The sequence below is a fragment of the Heptranchias perlo genome, chromosome 10, assembly GCF_035084215.1.
Source record: "Heptranchias perlo isolate sHepPer1 chromosome 10, sHepPer1.hap1, whole genome shotgun sequence".
In the NCBI taxonomy this organism is placed as follows: domain Eukaryota; kingdom Metazoa; phylum Chordata; class Chondrichthyes; order Hexanchiformes; family Hexanchidae; genus Heptranchias; species Heptranchias perlo.
The window spans coordinates 37,502,137-37,522,412 of record NC_090334.1 but is presented as its reverse complement, the minus strand read 5'-3'; the positions used below and the strand labels follow the sequence as shown (position 1 = coordinate 37,522,412).

Here is a 20,276-nt window from a genome sequence, read left to right as displayed (position 1 = left end):
TATCGACGCAAGATCTGCACCGGTCTAAGGTGGACTGAAGCGCCGATCAGGTCCGCGGGCGCCGCCCACTTGATTGACAACCAACAATGAAGCTCCGGAGTTCGACCCCAGCTCCTCGGTGATTGGTTTGCCCGCACCAGGGCACAAGTCCGGTTGAAAAATAGCATTCTCAACTGTGAAGACTGGAACTTAGGTCCTGAGGGTCTCAACAAATCATTTTTAAAACATGCATTGTGAATATATTCCCCCCCCCCCCCCCGAACCATCTTTGTGAAAGAGCCCAGTTGCAGCAAGACAAAATGTAAATGACTCAAACTAGTCTAATCGCACAGTGGCACTTGAATGTTCCCGCTTTCCAGAAACAGTGAGGTGTGTGCGTGTGGTTCACATGTACAACGATTTAACCCGAATCCCGCTCAGGCAGAGATTGTTCCGAATTTGGAGGGAAAAAATAATCGACTGACCAAATCTTGTAAGATTCTGTAAATCTTTAAGTATAATAATTAACTGTTGTAGCTTCATCGGATTTGCTGAGAACACTTAACAATCCGAGGTTACGTTTGGCAGTTTTCAGCAAGATATATGAGATGTAACATGGAAGGGCAATGAAAGTACAGTAAAGGACCATGGACGACGATTTTTGAGAAAAGTTCCTCTGCAAAATCAGTTTCTGATGCAATCGGTTCTTTGAAAAAGGTTGTTTAGTCTTACAAAGCTTTTCCAGGGAGGTTAACACAAACCGTGGGCAGCACTCCAGCTGAGCATAATGGCCGAGTTGGTGTTATTTTCATAGACTGACGAGTCCGCCGCTCCACCTGTACTTTCCTATTAAAGTTGTTTATATTCAGCTATCGGCACTGATCTACTGTCAGAGTTACAAATATTACTGTAAAACTGAATTCATGTAAAGTTGTTAATCTGTAATAATCCTCACGTCATTTATCATTTTGTAGCCGACGGGGAAATAATCCGAAAGTTTAATCTCATGAAGTGATGGAGATAAATGAAGATCATGATAAATCAATATTTCTGACTGTTATTTTCGAGGGCCGTGTAATGATTGTTAAATCTGACCTAAGTACCGTAACGTTGTTGAACTGGGCAAATCACAAGGTATGTTTCTGATTACAGATACTCTCCACACGTTCGAGGTTTGATGATTTACCTGGCCAAGTCACATTTTTACAGAGTTAATCATTAAGCTCTTTAGTGTGACCCACTAGTCCACGGACACGTCGCAATTTTCTTTCAAATGAAAACTGTAGCTTTTTGAAGGACAACGAGGGATTACATTTGTTTTTGGGAAACTGTCTGGCTGTAGAAGGAACATTTTTTCTTATTTCCAGTGCTGTGGAGCCCATCTCAGCTTCCTGCTGCCCCAGTTCTAGAAAGGATATTGGAAAGTCAGTACAACATGGCGCCGGCTATAGAATTCAACATTTTACTCTTGCTCCTGCTGCAGTTGGTCACAAGACACATGGGTTCAAAATTATCTGACCTGAAAAAGTGTGGAGATCCTGAATGTGAAAGTAAGTGACTTTCTGCACAAATAGTCGGTGTTAATCACTGATTAACGAGTACATCTAGTTCCCAAGATAGAGATTAGGAAGGTGACGACCAATTTTAGCACATCCAGCAAGAAAGATCATACAGTTCACCCCCCCCATCAAACTTTTAAAAAATGATTCCAGGGCTTTTACCTCCAGTCTTGGAATTCAATTCCATGTGTTGATGGCTCTTTATGTGAAGAACTACTTCCTGATATCAGTCCTAAATTTGCCTGTCCTACTGGTATGGTTTAGTTTGAAGTAGATCTACCTTTTCTATACAGTTTGTTGTTTATATATCTCTCTATGCTCACCTCTTTCCTATCTACTTTCAAGGTTCAAAGTCTAAGATTCTCCAGTCTTTCCTCATAACTCGAGCACAGGGTTAATGGGTGAATGGGACTTGGTGCGGGTAAGGATACAGGCAGCAGAGTTTTGCATGAGCTCAAGTTTATGGAGAGGTGGAAGATGGGAGGTCAGCCAGGAGAGCGTTAAAATATTCTATAGGTAACAGAAGGATGGATGAGGGTTTCAGGAGCACATAAGTTGAGGCAAGGGCGGAGATGGGCGATGTTACATGGGTGAAAGTAAGCAGTCTACATTCCCCCAATTCCTTTGACTCTGACCTCTTGTGCATCCCTTTCCCTTCCTTCACCCCACCCTTGGCAGCCGTACCTTCAGACACCTATCCCACGCTCTGGAATACTTTCCTAAACCCCTCTGCCTCTCCAGCTCCCTCTCCTTCTTTAAGACCCACCTCTTCTCTGAACGATGTCAAGGGTTTGAATGCCTTCCTTGTGTCTCATTGACCAAAACTGAACACAGTACTCAATGAGGGTGAATTTCCTTGGAGCTTCTTCCTCTGCACTGCCGTAACTTCGGCTGAAACTGTGTTTACACATGTAAATTACGTTTCCACTGAAGTTGCAGCGGCGGAGAGGGAGAAGTCCGAAGGAAATTCGCTCCCAATGTGTGGTTTGGTACTATACAGTTTGAGCTTGATTTCCTCTGACTTGCATTCTATCATTTTGGCTTTAGAGTTCAGTGTCCTATTTGGTTTGTTGATTGCTGCTGTGCAGTGATTAGACATGTTAAGCTTTGAGTTTACCCAAACATCCATTTTTTTCTTCCTATTTGCAGTACTTTACACTTCTATCCCTCTATGAAATACCTTGGGATTTTTTTAATTGTTAAAGGTTCTATATAAATGCAAATTGTTGTAATAAATTTAACCTACTATTGTTCCATCCACTTACATATTTTGTCTGAATTACTTTGTATTTTCGCAGCTGCTTCCATAGATTCAACTACCCCTTCTAGTTTGGTATGGCTAGATGTACTGACAAGACACATTGGCTATTTTATGTTTAATTTTACTATAAGGATTCTTTGGGTTAAGATAGGTTCTCTTTAGTGAATTATGAGATTATAGAGAATGTACCAGGACAAGTTTCCTCAACTAGTAATTTATATAGTACAAAATTAACAACCTTTTGATTACTAAAAGAACAAACTTTTTATGTTCTATTGGGGGAATTATTTTTTCTGTTGTTTTACCTTGTGCTTTTTTTACTTTTTGATCCCATCTGCTCTTGGTGTTTATACAGGATACCTTAGTAGAGTACAAGCTACAATGGACTACACAGGTCCCGACTGTAGATTCCTTACTTTCAAGTCTGGAGACTCCATATTGGTTTATTTTAAGTTGACTGGGAAAAGAGCTGATTTATGGTCTGGAAGTGTAAGTATTGGATTCTGTGCTGCATTGTTTTGTTTCAAAATATATTCTCATGTTCCATTTTTGTAGGTTAACAATCTTGTACATTTGTTTCATTATGTTTCCACATCCCCAATTCATTTTTCCTTCTTGATTGTCTTGTTGACAGATATATGTAATTTATCGCTTCATGATTTCACCCTTTCTATCTCTGTAAACTCCTCCAGACCGACAACAACAACAACTTGCATTTATATAGAACCTTTAACGTGGTAAAAACACCCCAAGGCACTTCACAGGAGCGTAATCAGACAAAAATTGTCTCTGAGCCAAAGAAGAAAATATTAGGATGGGTGACCAAAAGCTTGGTTAAAGAGGTAGGTTTTAAGGAGCGGCTTAAAGGAGGAGGGAAAGGTGGAGAGACAGAGAGGTTTAGAAAGGGAATTCTGCAGCTGAAGGCATGGCCGCCAATGGTGGGGTGAAGGGAATGGGAGATGCACAAAAGGCCAGAGTTGGAGGAAAGCAGAGTTTGTAGGGCTAGAGAAAGTTACAAAGATAGGGAGGGATTTGAACACAAGGATGAAAATTTTAAAGTCGAGGTGTTAGTGGACCGGGTGCCTGTCCACTAACACCTCGAGCACAGGGTTAATGGGTGAATGGGACTTGGTGCGGGTAAGGATACAGGCAGCAGAGTTTTGCATGAGCTCAAGTTTATGGAGAGGTGGAAGATGGGAGGTCAGCCAGGAGAGCGTTAAAATATTCTATAGGTAACAGAAGGATGGATGAGGGTTTCAGGAGCACATAAGTTGAGGCAAGGGCGGAGATGGGCGATGTTACATGGGTGAAAGCAGTCTACATTTCCCCAATTCCTTTGACTCTGACCTCTTGTGCATCCCTTTCCCTTCCTTCACCCCACCCTTGGCAGCCGTACCTTCAGACACCTATCCCACGCTCTGGAATACTTTCCTAAACCCCTCTGCCTCTCCAGCTCCCTCTCCTTTAAGACCCACCTCTTTGGCCAAGCTTTTAGTCGCCCCTTTAACTCTTCTCCTTTAACTCTGTTCTTTCCCCCCTGCCTTAGCCCTGAACTTGCATCTTTCTCTAGTTTCTCTCTTATCTCTTATACCCTCTCCAAGCTCGTCTTGTCCATGAGACTCACCTTCTGCTCTCTCGACCCTAATCCCACTAAACTGCTTACCACCAAACTTCCCTTCCTGGTCCCCATGCTGGCTGATATCGTAAATGTTTTGCTGTCCTCAGGTACTGTCCTCATCCCCGTCCTCAAAAACCCACCTTGACCCCTCTGTCCTTGCAAACTACCGCCCCATCTCCAACCCCTCTTTCCTCTCAAATCCTTGAACGTGTTGCTGCCTCCCAAATCTTTGTCCACCTTTCTCGCAACTCCATGTTTGAACCTCTTTAATCAGGTTTTTGGCCCTGCCACAACACTCAAATGGCCCTAATCAAAGTCACATTACATCCTCTGTGACTGTGACCATGGTGCACTATCCCTTCGAATCCTTCTCGACCTGTCTGCAGCCTTTGACACGGTTGAACACACCTTCTTCCTCTAACACCTCTCCTCAGTTGTCCAGCTGAGTGGGACTGCCCTCTCATTGTTCCACTCTTACCTATCCAGTTGCATCCAGAGAATTTGCTGCAATAGCTTCTCTTCCCGCTCCCGAAACCGTTACCTCTGGAGCCCCCAAGGATCTATCCTTGGCCTCCTCCTATTTCTCATCTACATGCTGCCCCTTGGCGCCATCATCCATGAGACTCACCTCCTGCTCTCTCGACCCTAATCCCACTAAACTGCTTACCACCAAATTTCCCTTCTTGGTCCCCATGCTGGCTGATATCGTAAATGTTTTGCTCTCCTCAAGAGATAAGAGAGAAACTAGAGAAAGATGCAAGTTCAGGGCTAAGGCAGGGGGGAAAGAACAGAGTTAAAGGAGAAGATATTAAGAGGGGCGACTAAAAGCTTGGCCAAAGAGGTGGGTCTTAAAGAAGGAGAGGGAACTGAAGAGGCAGAGGGGTTTAGGGAAGTATTCCAGAGTGTGGGATAGGTGTCTGAAGGTACGGCTGCCAAGGGTGGGGTGAAGGAAGGGAAAGGGATGCACAAGAGGTCAGAGTCAAAGGAATTGGGGGAATGATGTCAGGTTCCACATGTATGCTGACAATACCCAGCTCTACCTCACCACCACCTCTCTCAACTCCTCCGCTGCCTCTGCGTCGTCAGACTGCTTGTTCGATATTCAGTCCTGGATGAGCCAAAATTTTCTCCAATTAAACATTGGAAGACCGAAGCCATTGTCTTTGGCTCCTGCCACATATTCCATTCCCTCGCTTCTGATTCCATCCCCCTCCCTGGCCATTGTCTGAGTCTGAACCAGATTGACCTTTCTGACCCTAAACTGAGCTTCCGACCCCATATCCTCTCCATCACAAAGATCGCCTACTTCCACTTTGTACTATGGCCCGTCTCCAGTCCAGTCTCAGCCCATCTGCTGCTGAAACCCTCATTCATGCTTTTGTTACTTCCAGACTTGACTGTTCTTATACTCTCCTGGTTGGCCTTCCATCTTCCACCCTCCAGAGATTTGAGGTCACCCAAAACTCTGCTACTCATACCCTAACTCGCACCAAGTCCCGATCACCCACCACCCCTGTGCTTCCTAACCTATATTGGCTCCCATTCCACCAATGCCTCGATTTTAAAATTCTCATCTTCATGTTCAATTCCCTCCATGGCCTCGCCCCTCCCTATCTCTATAACCTCCTCCAGCCCTACAATCCTCCAAAAACTCTGCATTCCTTCAACTCTGGCCTCTTGTGCATTACACACTTCCTTCGAACCACCATTGTCGGCCATACCTTCAGCTGCCTAGGCCATAAGTTCTGAAATTCCCTCCCTGAAGGTCTCCAACTCTCCTCCTTTAAGATTGCCCAAGCTTTTAGTCACCTGTCCTAATATCTCCTTCTTTGGCTCGGTGTCAATTTTTGTCTGATCACACACCTGTGAAGCACTTTATGACGTTTTTCTACATTAAAGGCCCTGTATAAATGCAAGTTGTTGATTTTATTAAACAGTATGAACCCTAACAGAATTCCTTGCTGCCATTGTTTACCTAACCAGTGGACCTACATAATTCCCAATTCTGTGAATTGTAATTCTTACATAGGTCAGATAAAAAAAATTGTACTGCTTTGTTTATGCTATGCTTTCAGTAATCAGAAATGAGTTGCTGAGTATTAACTGAGCACATCCTGAGTTTGGTAAGTCTTACCCTAAACTACAGTACATCTCACACAATTGAACAATAGATGTATGACCATCTCTACTGTGTAATTGTTTTAGTCACTATTAGAGTGCCCATGTAAAATGCTGTTTTTGCAACATGCAGTCATAGGAAGGAAGTCCTTTATGACACTCTTTCAGAAGCTCCTAAGTTAACTTGTAATGACTTTATTCTATTTCAGATAGGAATGCAATTTGGGTATTTTCCAAAAGATGCAGTTAAAGTTGAAGATGTCTTTGTATCAATCGAATTAGAACTGCCAACCAAGGTAACCTGTGAATTGATGTTCTTAAATGTAACTTTATGTTTGATATATTCAAGGTTCCCTTAACAATAATCTGTTACAAAGTTTTTAAAATAGACAATTTTTAGATATACCCAAATGAATCTTAATAGTGGTGAAATATGGTTTAGTGTGGAGCAGAAGAATTTTTATAAGTTATTCCTCCTGGAAAAGTAACATTGGTTGTGCATCATTTTGTTTATTTTGGTGTTTAGGAATGCAAACCAAAAGAATATGCTAATTCTAAGCATTTAACCCTGAAACTGATGGCAGGACAGGGAAGCAGCAGGCTCCCTGGGTGAACCCTTTTAACTTTTTTCAGCTGACTCTGAAACAAACACTAATATCACAGCAAGAAATCTATTCCATATCAGGAGTAGCTTTTTACTTTAATAGTACAATACAAACATAAACACATTTTTATGATCTTTCCTATTTTATTTTAGCTTTCATTTTTACTTTAAAAAAAATCTAATCTATATTTATAGTTTTATTCAGACTATCCTTTCTCAAAATAAATTCCTCAAATTAGAATTTTATAAACTTCCAATTTCCATAAATACTTTCCGTCCCTTACATTTATCTTGGATGTAGTTATTCAACTGTCAGTTCATACCTCCAGATTAAAAACAATTCTTATGCAAAAAGTACAGAATAACAGATCCTATATCAGGAGTGTAAACTAAAGACTGTGAATGTTTCTTTCAGGAAAGTGATTTCCTTTGCCTTGATGGAGGTGGTTATTACATTGAAAGTGAAGAAAGTAATTCAGTTAGTGATGAATATGGAGAAAGTTCATTTTCAAAGCCAGAAGAAATGAAAGCCACATTAAGACATGAATCTAAGCCTAACAAATACAACCAGGATTACAAAGGTAATTCTGCCAAAGATGAACCTATGGACAATTTAATGAATTTTTATAAAGAGCAGTTTCAAAGAACACATCTTGCTACAGATGATACTGAGTTAGAGATGAATTCTGGTAAAGAACAACTTCAAAAAAGTCGAGCAACTGCTGAGAATGCACAAATAAATGAGTTTCTTTCACCAGCTGATCATCTGAATGAATTAAGTGAAGAAAGTGTCTCCAAACTTACAAATAACAATGAACCTAACTTAGCCACAGGTCCTGAATCTGTGTATAGTGAATATAGTGGTACAAAAGATGAACATGCAGGGCAGAAACTCAGTGAAGACACTGCTATTGCATCTGAAAGTAATGAAGAATCTAAATTTGTACAAGTGGTACCTAGTTGGATTGGGTCTAGAATTAGAGGGTGGTTTGCTTTGGAAAGTAATGAGAACAAAAAGGTTGTGGAACCTACTGACCAGTCTATACAGCTAAATTCCTTTAAAAGTCGAAAAATTGCATTAGACTATGGCGAGGACACTGCAATGTCCGAAATGATTGACAAAAGAAATAATGATATGTATTATAAGGACAAAGAAAACCTTGGTTCTGAAAAGTCAGGCTGGATTGGAGGTTTGTCAAAATTGTTAAGCTTCAACAGTGATTCACCAGAAAATATTTTATCCACCAATGATGATGAAAAAGATGAGCATGAAAATGTTAAGTCATTTTCTGTTGACTCAACAGACCCAAGTAAAACTACGGTAACTAAGTTGGAAAATAAAATGTCTGACCATTCAGTTCCAGAGGAAGTAAAACTAACATCTAGCAGATCAGAAAAAACAACAAAAAACACTGACAAAGATAATAAACAAAATTTAATGGATAGTGAGCGGTCAACGTCACAATGGTTTGATTTAAGTGACAAATTATGGATTGACCAAATCAATAAAGCCGAAAATTCAGGCATATCAGAAGAAACACAAAATATTGGGGAAGAGAATACAGTGGACAATGATGAGTCACAAACATGGTGGCTTCACTTTAATACATTAAGGGATACATTCAGATTTGGTGAAAACAGTAGAGATCAGACTTCCAGGAAATCAGAAGAAACACAAAACTTTGGTGAAGATAACAAAGATTACACAAGAGACACCGATGGATCAAAATCACGGTGGTTTCACTTTGGTTTAAGTGAGACATTAGGTTTTGGTCAAAGCAATGAAGATTATGCTTCTTCCTTGCCAGAAGAAACCAAAGAAAACATTGATGAAGATAAGAAAGAAAATACACTGGATAATGACGAATCAAAATCACAATGGTTTCATTTTGGTTTAAGTGATACAGTTGGTCAAACCAATGAAGATCATCTGGCTTCTGACCCACTAGAAGAAACAAAGAAAAGCATCATTAAAGATAATAAAGAAAACACAATGAATAATGAGTCTGAAGATAGTTCTCCCATACTTGTAGTGAATCACATTAAAAGTGAAGGCGATACATTGATCGTTGATTCAGTAATAAATGAAGACACAATTCAGTCACCAGAACTGAGTCTATGTACAACAGGGAACGATATTAGCTGCCAGTCTAAAGGCTTGCAGCAGCCTGAGAGGGAATATACGGGAATAAAAAGTGAAAATCCACAGTCAGTATTTTCTGTAAATGGTTTAAAAAATAGTTTCAGTTTTGAAGGCATAACATCAAAGTTACAAGGTGTTCAGGAATTAAAAGTCCAACATTTACAAGAGCAAAATTTAATGCCGGGTTCAAAATTCGTAGGTCATAATAAACCTTCGACTCAGGAAAATCTCCATGAAGAACAAAGTTTGCAAGAACATTTAAAATTTACTTCAGAAATTAAGCAACCTATTTCAGATGACATAAAGTCTGTGACTTATGAAAATATACAAATGAAAGAAAAATTGCATGAACAGGAAGTTTTGCACAACCAGGATCTAATCTCATCAGTGAAACAATTTAGTATTGTGAGTAACGATGAACCTTTAGTACAAGAAAGTTTGTGTGAGGAAGGACAACATTTAAAATTGGATTCTGAATTGACACCTGCTGGAGATCCAAGTTCAGAAAATACACTTCTTACAGTAGCAGATACTGCAGAACTTTCAGCATGGGACAAATTGCAAGATGAAGAAACTTTACAACACAATTTAGAATCCAGATTGGAATCTAAACAGCTTATTTCAAATGCTACTGATTCTGTGCCATTGAATACGTTACAGAATAAAGAAAAGTTTTCAGAAGATCACCTAGTAATAAAATCAGACTTTCAACAAATTACTATTGCAGATAGTGATCGACTTTTGCCAGAGGAAACATTGCACCATGAACAACAAATCTCACAACAGCAACATGTTATATCAACCATGGAATTTGAACAGCTTGACATTTCAGATAACGATAAGCTTTTATCCCAGGCACAAACTAATAATGGACAGCAAAATTTCAATTCTGAATTTGGTGAACTTACTACCTCTGGTCAAGTTATCCCTTCACAGAATGAATTGTGGAAAGAAGAAGCCATTACACATGAACAACATTTAACATCAGCAAAGCAGCAAATTTCAGACCATTACAATTTTTTGTCCGAGATGGATAAAGAACAAGTTTTAAAGGAAATGCACCCATCAAGTTTGGACGATAAACAGGTCACAATTACAAATACTGATGATCATTCATTACAGAAACAACTGCATGATGAAACCCAGAGAGTACAATCCCTGCAGCCTGCTTCAGATCATACTGGAGCTCTGTCACAGGAAAAACTATACAATGACAGAAACGCCTTGCAACAACAATCCCTAGCATTGGAGTCTGAATCCAATCAGCTTACTTCAGATCATAGGGAAGCTCAGTCATTGGAATGCTTGCATGGAGAAGAACATGTTTTCAAAGAATGTCTGCCCATAAAATCAGAATCTAATCAGGCCGCTCCAGATGCTGATCAATCTTTTTCACTGAAAAAACATGATGAACAAGACTTGCAAGAACAACAGGCAAATTCTGCTTCAGAATCTAACTGGCTTGCTACCTCAGATCATAGTAAACATGCCTTGTCTGAAAAATTGCATGTTAATGAAGAAATTCTACAGGCAAATGTTTTGACACCTCTACACTCCGAGCAGGGTACTGGTTCAGATAAAGACAAACTTCTGTTACAGGAAAAATTGAAAGATAAAGAGAGTGTCTTACAGAAACAATGTATAACATCAGATTTAACATCAAAACTGCCTACTATAACAGACAACGTTGAATCCTTACTGCAGGACAGCCTGCAAGACAAAGAACAAACCTTACCAGATCCTTTATCAAGTTTAGAATCTGAAGCGTTCACTGTTTCATATGATGTTGGCAAAACCTTGACTCGAGAAAACTCTTTCTATCAACAAAAAAGCTTAGAAGAAGATAAAGGGGTAACTTTAAAATCAGAAAAAAAGTCTGTTGTTTTAGATGCCACAGAGGATTTCTCACAGGAAGGAACAATTGTAACCAAAGTCAGTACCACCACCATAAATACTGAAAAAAGAAACCAGCAACATAGGTCTACGGAACCTGAGTCTGTGGTAGAACTTGTGAATTCACTGCTTTCTGAGAATATGGATCTTCTTGGAGTGGATTTTGGTGGAGATGATGGCGCTGATACTAAAATTAAACCACAGCAGGTTGTTGAAGAAACAGCAAGAGATAAAATGAGTGACAATTATAGACAGACTAATAACCTAATAAGTGAAAAAGCAACATCATCGTCCATTGATCCTGTTTCTGCAAACTTATGGAAAGATGAAGTACAGAGTAATTCTGAAAAGCTGATAGTCACATCCACTCATGAAAGCAAAGACACAAGCAAGCTAAGTACAGACGTTGAGGCTAATCCAGATGCTACCGCTGAAAATATAGTTGGAGCTACTTCTACAATTACAGAAAATAAATCTGAAGCAGGAGATGTTGCACCAACATCAAGAGATATTGAATCCAATGGCCACCAAACTAGCAGTTTCTCATTCTGGGGAGTAGGGTCCCTTTTAGATGAAGCGAAAAAACAGTTTGAGAAACTCAGAGTAGAAGATACTTCATTTGATAGTAGTAATCTTAAATTCTTGAGGAAGCACATGAGTATTGCACAGCTGCAGTATTTGAAAAGATGCTTTGAAAAAGCCAAACTTTTGTGGCTGGAAGAAACTCTTGAACATTTAGAGAATGAGAATAGTAGTAATGGTTTTAATGACATTCTCCAAAAAGTAACCACTTTTGAAAGGAGTTTCTTGCAAAACAAAGACTTCAAATGTGACAGGAGTGATGCAAACATTGAGTATAGAATGATTGAAAGGCAACATAGTGAAGATACAGAGATGTTTCAAAAACTACAAGATATTCTAACTGCCATCAAAATGAAATGTACCACAAATGTCTCTAGTTCAAGCACTATGAAAGGTATTGGCCATTGGTTTAATGGGAGTTATACATGTTCCAACATACATGTGTGTTTTTTTAAAGAAGAACAAGAACACCCACTATTATTATTTTTTTGATTTATATTTAATTTTGGTGAATCCCATTTGAGTGTTGTCAGCACTATGAGATGGAACACTTTTCCACTTTGTGCACAGTAGAATCATAGAAAGGTTACAGCACAGAAGGAGGCCATTCAGCCTATCGAGTCCGCGCCAGATCTATGCAAGAGCAATCTCGCCAGTCCCACTCCCCCGCCCTATCCCTGTAGCCCTGCAGATTTTTTCCTTTCAAGTACTTATCCAGTGTCAGCATCAATTCCAGGTCAGGTATAACACAGCTACTTGCATTGCTCCAACAGTGTACCTTAGCCCCAGTATCAGATGACCACTCCTACTACAACAGTGATTTTTTTTCACTTTTCCAAATCAGCCATTCTTACATCTTCTCTGAGTAATTCACTTGCCAATTCACTGCAGTAGATCCACAACCAATATGATCTAGGTTGCATACCAGTGTCACTAGTTCAGGCACCATACCATCAAAGGTACTGGCTTTTATTTAATGTGATTTTTTTTCACTTCAATCCTCTCCCCCTCCGAAGCTGGTGACTCTTGCTGGGTATGGTTCCACAGTTACCATTCTTCATGTGTGAGCCCAAAATGTGAGTGAAGACAGGCTAGTTGACCATGGAGGTGATCACAGCTATGCCTAACCCTGTTCTCACACAACATCAACCACATATGTGCTGTTTCCAGCATAAGCAGTGATCAAGAGCAGAAAACCTGGAAAATGTTATACTACCCTACTGCAGAGACACTGAAGGCACTGAGTGCCTTCACTGCCGGCTCAGCAAAGATCAGGTAACTCAGCACAGACTGGCAATTGGATCTGGGACTTTAATCTTTACTGCCCAATAACACACCCAGGCAGTGCACTTATCTACTGAGCTGTGGGGAAAGCTAATGACTTAACATGATCCATGCCTCTCTGAAAATATTTGGAATTTTAATTATTCAGGATATTCAAATTTATATAACACTGACGGTGCTGTTCTGGCATGGTGGTATAGTGCATTTTCACATCGTTCACCTGAGGAAGGGGGAAGCCTCCGAAAGCTTGTGAATTTAAAATAAAATTGCTGGACTATAACTTGGTGTTGTAAAATTGTTTACAATTGTCAACCCCAGTCCATCACCGGCATCTCCACATAGTGCACTAGAGCAGTGACATGCAGTGAGACACAGGTCTTATTCCAAACTTGGATGAGTACCCAGTGTCGGCTATGTTTCGGTAGAGAGGTCAAACAGGACAATTACTTCCCCATTTTGGGGGGAGGGGATAAAGTCAGAAATGGCATTGCCGCGGGCCATTGTGGTCCCAGGTTTGGTGTGGCATTGGTGAAAATCTAGTAGTAGATTGCCTTGCTTCTTCTCTCAACCAAGAGATGAAACATGACTTGGAGACACCAAAGGGGAGTAAACTCAGAGAAAGTATAGAGGATATGTAGACTTTGGAAGAAAATAGAAATGTTGTACTGGCATAAGGATTAAGTCTTGATGAATCAACACAACAGTAGATTTTTTTTAATAGTAGATTTTATGGTTTCATGCTCCCGTGTGGAGCTTTGTGCGCAGAATGCATATCAGAAATTCAGCTGCGGAGGTCGATGGACCCTGCAGGATTTTAATTTGTTACTGCCAGCTTTAGAGAAAGCTCAGATTATACAGAATGTAAAGGGTAGGTTTTATGTATTTGTGCTCCAAGTGGCACCAAACTTTATTCACCAGGATCATTTACTGGGAATTCAGGTGTGAGATCAGCAGGTCCTACTGTTTTTTCTATCCATTAAATGAAGTTTAATGGAAAATCCTGTTGAGCCCATTGACGTCCGTGTCCAAATTCGCAATATAGAGTCCTGCTGCAGAAAACTCCATGCCAAGTGCACAGATTTATAAAATCTGCACTTTATATCAGCCATGATCTAATTGAATAGCAGAATAGGCTCAAGAGGCTGACTGGCCAACCCCTGTTCCTATGTTCCTATATGGTTACATATTATTATTCTGTATAAGCTGAACTTTCTATAAAGCCTATGGCAACTAATGAAATTGCGCAAATGAGAATTAAAATGAAAACAGAAAATGAAGGAAACCACAGCAACTCTTTCCACATCTCAAAAAAGAAAAGTCAGATTAAATGTTTCAGGTGGACAAACTAGTTGATTTGAAAATTCATAATGCGTAAAAAGCACTGGATATTTTGATTCATGGATACCCTACAATTTTTTCGTTATTGATGTTATAATCACGTCAAAATTTCTATCCAAAAACAATGTTTATCTCTAATTCATCACATCAATATCATAAAATGTTATGCACTACAGGAGTAACTGTGTTAATACCTTCTCTGCTGAATTTTGCCATCAATTTTCAGGTCCTCAAAATCAGGACGAACATCCGAGCGCCTATATTATCATATCACTACAGATAATTGGAGACAACAAACACTTTAATTCTTTATTTTGCAGATGCTTTCAGTTCAGCAGATACTTTAGAAGCCGGTCTTGTAAACAATGTTCAAAGTTTAGAAATTCTTGATAACAATGGTCGAATGAGCAAAGGTGTACGGGAGCATAAGGGGACGGAAGACATTATTTCGGAAGTAATGGAGAGACAAATGCTGGAAACGCTTACCTTAAACCTGTCAGATAAAATACCTGATTCAGAGAAAGCAACTGTCAAAGCTGTGATGGAAAGTAAATTAGAAAATCAATTACAGAAGGAGCCAAGTGATATATACAGCGAGAAAACTAGTTATCACAAGACAGAAGAAAAAGTGATGTCTTTCTCGACGGTCAATAAAGATTTTGATGAGGTTAAAAAACCATCAGTAACTGTCGATTCAAGAGTTGGAGTTGCAACTGAAAACAATAATGGTAAGTATAAAGTGTTAGTGTGTGTGGTTCTAAGTAAAGTCTGAAGACAGTTTGAATTTATTTTCTTTATTTGTTAATTTTGTTCTTAACAGAATATGAGACAAGTGTTAAGAAAATAGCTGTCCACAAACTAGGCAATAGCTTTGATCTTGATTTACAAACCATCAGGATGTTAGTTGATCATTTCATCAAAAATGTAAGTAACACTTTATATTGTAAAGTAGAAAACGTTACAGCAATTCTTTCAAAGCCTCTGTTGCACATTGTTTTAGTCACATGAACATATTTTTAATTTCCTGAATGTTACCTTACAGCACTTATAAATTTTTCTCCTCCTGCTTTCCTTCTGATGTTCTCTTCTTGCACCTCCTTATCTTTTTATTATGATTTACACCTGACTATAGTTCCATGGGTGCCAGTGACTCATTACCTCAGTCAAGTGGCCATTGATCACATCTGAGCCTTGACACTGTCAGCAGATTACTCGGACTTTCACTTGAGTCTAATCCAGTCCTCATGACATCCAAACATGCACTCATTTCATGGTCCTTGTAATGGAATAACCATTACTCGCTACAACAGCTTGACAAATTAGTCTGCTTGATCGGCTTCTCTTCTACTAAAATCAATATCCATCCCCTACACCACTGGTGTACTGTGGCTGCAGTGTGTATTATCTACAGGATGCACTGAAGCAAATCACCTAGCTTAGTTGACAGAACCGCCCAACCCTATGACTGAAGAGGACAATAACAGAAAGATCATAGGAACACTATTAGCTCCAAGTTCCCTTCTAAATTGTACCCAATCCTGGCTTGGACATATATCGCCGTTCCTTCATCATTGCTGGGTTAAAATCCTGGAATTCCTTACCTAACATCACTGGGACACCACTGCAAGGACTACAGCAGTTCCAGAAGAACGTCTTCCCACCACTTTCTCAGGCAACTAGAGATCAGCAATAAATGTAGCCCCGCCAGTATAGCCCACATCCTGAGAAAAACTGTGAAAAGTTTGGAAAGTTTTTGAGTGCATTTTCAGAAGAGTCCAGTTTCACAGCCACAGATTGGTCTGAAGGTGGATGTGAGAGCCCCTCCATACTCTGGCCAGTGACCTCATAGCTCCAGAGAATAAATGCAGATGTGCAGATAGATGAACTGAGTGAATGTTATAACTGCTTCTCTGTAAGTGTCGATGATTTGTGGTGGAGGTCGCTCACACTTTTTGCACTTTCATCTTTGGCCAGGAGATCCACTGGCCCACCTTTTTCTCTATCTCGTTAAAGGCTTTAAGTGCAGAAGAGATTGTGGGAAATCTAGCATTTGGATGAACCAGTTTGGTGCTGGCCTGGTAGGGTTGTTCCCATAGCTGTAGCTAATATGTGAAAAGGCTGGGAGAATTGGGTACGTTTGGCAAACATGTGGTTAATCATGTTGGGGTTCTCCAAATCAGGTACCAGAGTGAGTATGTATGCCATTATTACACAAGCAGTACATGCACAGAATGATGACCTTTCAGCTTGTTCCATTGAAAGAAAGTATGTGCATTTATACAGCATTTTTCTTAGCCTCATAATGTCCCAAAGTACTTCACAGCCAGATTACTTTTGAAATGCAATTACTGTTTTATTTAGATAAACGCAGTTGCCAATTTGAGCACAGCAAGGTCCATAAACAGCAATGAGACAAATGACCAGTTTACCTGTTTTGATGCTGTTGGTTGAGGGCTAAGAGTTGGCCAGGACATCGGGCAAGCTCCCCTGCTCTTCTTCAAATAGTGCCATGAGATCTTTTACGTTCAACGGAACAGGCAGTTTAACATTTCATCCAAAGGAATGGCACCTTTGACAGTTCAACAGTCCCTCGATACTGCACTGAAGTGTTAACCTAGAATATGTACTGAAGTCCTATAGTGGAGCTTGAACCCATGATCTTGCAATTCAGAGGCGAGAATATTACCACTGAGCTAAGCTGACACTGAAAATCATAAATGACCAAAACTTAAAATTATGAATTACCAAAACAAACAATGTGGTGTGACACATTGTTCAGTCCTGACAATAATTTAGTTTAATTGGGAAATGGCCACTGAGAATCCTGCTCTGAAGTCAGCTGCTTTTAATACCACACATCAGTGCAGGAAAATCATTTTGAGTGATAAGGATGCCCACACCATAATCCTTGATGATCCATGGCCTTCAGCCAATAACAATACAACATCTGGGTCCAAAATATCTCACCAAACATTATCTTACTGATTGCTTGGGAGACTACGGCTGTAGTATACCTATAGATGCATGTTTGATTTCCTTAACTTGTCTGCCATCAGGACTGAACTGCTCTGCTGGATTAAACTTTATACCTTGGCTGCCATGACTACTGTGTTACTCAGTCTCTTCAAATTTAAAGTAACCTGTTCCAGCCTACAATGCCCACCCCTCACCTGCTGCTGTTACCTGCTGGGCTTCAGTACTGTATTCTAGTGCACTGCTGGTTTCTCAGCGTTACTCTGTTTTGGATTCTCAACAGAAATCAGCTTTCTCCTGAGCCAAGTTCTATTTCTCCGCTGGCTTCTGGGCTATACAATGACCTCCAACTTTATCACCACACTCTGAGACTATATTCTCTGTTGGACTGCCTCTATTCCAGTACCTGGCCTGCTCCCATGGGCTCAGTTTCTGCTCCTCCGCTCGGACTTTTCCCTCAACACCGCGCCAGTTCTGATCTGTTCCTGTTCCCATACTGCTCTGGATTCTGCTGAATGATTTCTGCTTTGCTGGTATCTGCATGCTTCCCATAGCCAGAGTTTCTGTTCTGTTCCACTCGTCCTTCAGAACCTCTGTAAATTTCAGGTCATCCAAAACTCTGCTGCTTGTCACCAAGCTATCCCACACCAAGTCCTACTCACTCATCACCCCCTGTCCTTGCAGACATACCATTGGCTCCTAGTGCCCCAACACCTCAAATTTAAAATGATCATTCTCGTGTTCAAATCCTTTCATGGCCATGCCCGTCACTATCTCTGTAACCTTCTCCAGCCCCACAACCTTCCCTGAACTCTGAACCGTTGACTGCGGCCTCATGCATCCATCCTTCCTTAGCTCCACTATTGGACGCTGCCTTCGGCCACCTGGACCTTACACTCTGGAATTTCCTCCCTAAACCTTTCCATCTCCCTTCTCCTTCATTAAGATTCTCCTTACAACCCACCTCTGATCAAGTTTTTGGTCACCCCTTTTGATATCATCTTCTTTGGCTCAACATCCATTTTTTTTAAATGATGGCTCTGTGAAGCACTTTGGGATGTTTTTCTACCCTAAAGTGCTATATTAAAATAGGCTCTTGTTGTATACGGTTATAAAAACGTGGTAGCACCCTCACCTAAGAAGGTCATGGGTTCAAGCCCCACTCCAAAGACTTAAGCACTTAAATGCAGTACTGGCCAACATTTATCCCTGAACTAATACCACTAAAACAGATTATCTGGTCATTTCTCTCATTGCAGTTTGTGAGATCTTGCTTTGCGCAAATTGGCTGTCATGTTTCCCTATATTACAACAGTGACTACACTTCAGTATTTCTTTGGCTGTAGAACACTTTGGGATGTCCTGAGGGGGTGAAAGGTGCTATATCATTGCGAGTTCTTTATTTCCTTCACTTTGTTGGTAATCCAGATGAGAAGGCAAAATAATGTGATGAGATATAATTTACTGATTATCTCACTACAGCAGACATACAAATTGACGCAGATATTTTCAAAAAACTCCAGATTTCATGGGAAAAAATGTACCCTCTGTGTTGCACTGTTTAAAATTGCAATTCTGCAGGACTTTCGAGATCTGTCAAGTCTCAATCCCACTGGCCTTGACACCTGTCAGTGTTACAGCCTGTCTCTGTCCTGCTGGCCATGACACCCCTCTCAGTGTCACAGCCTGGCTCCCTCTTGCTGGCCTTGACACCCCTCTCAGTGTTACAGCCTGTCTCTGTCCTGCTAGCCATGACACCCCTCTCAGTGTCACAGCCTGTCTCCCTCCTGATGGCCATGACACCCCTCTCAGTGTTACAGCCTGTCTCCTGATGGCCTTGACACCCCTCTCAGTGTCACAGCCTGTCTCCTGATGGCCATAACACCCCTCTCAGTGTCACAGCCTGTCTCCCTCCTGATCGCCATGACACCTCTCTCAGTGTCACAGCCTGTCTCCCTCCTGATCGCCATGACACCTCTCTCAGTGTCACAGCCTGTCTCCCTCCTGATGGCCATGACACCTCTCTCAGTGTCACAGCCTGTCTCCCTCCTGATGGCCATGACACCTCTCTCAGTGTCACAGCCTGTCTCCCTCCTGATGGCCATGACACCCCTCTCAGTGTCACAGCCTGTCTCCCTCCTGATGGCCATGACACCCCTCTCAGTGTCACAGCCTGTCTCCCTCCTGATGGCCATGACACCTCTCTCAGTGTCACAGCCTGTCTCCCTCTTGCTGGCCATGACACCCCTCTCAGTGTCACAGCCTGTCTCCCTCCTGATGGCCATGACACCCCTCTCAGTGTCACAGCCTGTCTCCCTCCTGATGGCCATGACACCTCTCTCAGTGTCACAGCCTGTCTCCCTCTTGCTGGCCATGACACCCCTCTCAGTGTCACAGCCTGTCTCCCTCCTGATGGCCATGACACCCCTCTCAGTGTCACAGCCTGTCTCCCTCCTGATCGCCATGACACCCCTCTCAGTGTCACAGCCTGTCTCCCTCCTGATGGCCATGACACCCCTCTCAGTGTCACAGCCTGTCTCCCTCCTGATGGCCATGACACCCCTCTCAGTGTCACAGCCTGTCTCCCTCCTGATGGCCATGACACCCCTCTCAGTGTCACAGCCTGTCTCCCTCTTGCTGGCCATGACACCTCTCTCAGTGTCACAGCCTGTCTCCCTCCTGATGGCCATGACACCCCTCTCAGTGTCACAGCCTGTCTCCCTCTTGCTGGCCATGACACCCCTCTCAGTGTCACAGCCTGTCTCCCTCCTGATGGCCATGACACCTCTCTCAGTGTCACAGCCTGTCTCCCTCCTGATGGCCATGACACCTCTCTCAGTGTCACAGCCTGTCTCCCTCTTGCTGGCCATGACACCCCTCTCAGTGTCACAGCCTGTCTCCCTCCTGATGGCCATGACACCTCT

At 41.4% G+C, this 20,276-nt stretch overlaps 1 protein-coding gene across 3 annotated transcripts in view; it reads left to right on the top strand.

Annotated features, from left to right (window-relative positions):
- Positions 1 to 1,146: 1,146 nt before the first annotated feature.
- Positions 1,147 to 20,276, top strand: part of mia2 (MIA SH3 domain ER export factor 2) — a 56,295-nt gene continuing 37,165 nt past the window's right edge. The window contains exons 1-6 of one of the 3 annotated variants that reach the window (XM_067991499.1): positions 1,147 to 1,529; positions 3,155 to 3,288; positions 6,745 to 6,831; positions 7,555 to 12,151; positions 14,700 to 15,107; positions 15,200 to 15,303. In XM_067991499.1, coding sequence (XP_067847600.1) covers positions 1,415 to 1,529; positions 3,155 to 3,288; positions 6,745 to 6,831; positions 7,555 to 12,151; positions 14,700 to 15,107; positions 15,200 to 15,303 — 5,445 coding nt within the window. In that variant the 5' untranslated portion in view covers positions 1,147 to 1,414. The remainder of the gene's footprint in view (positions 1,530 to 3,154; positions 3,289 to 6,744; positions 6,832 to 7,554; positions 12,152 to 14,699; positions 15,108 to 15,199; positions 15,304 to 20,276) is intronic. The other 2 variants (XM_067991497.1, XM_067991498.1) reach the window with 2 other exon arrangements.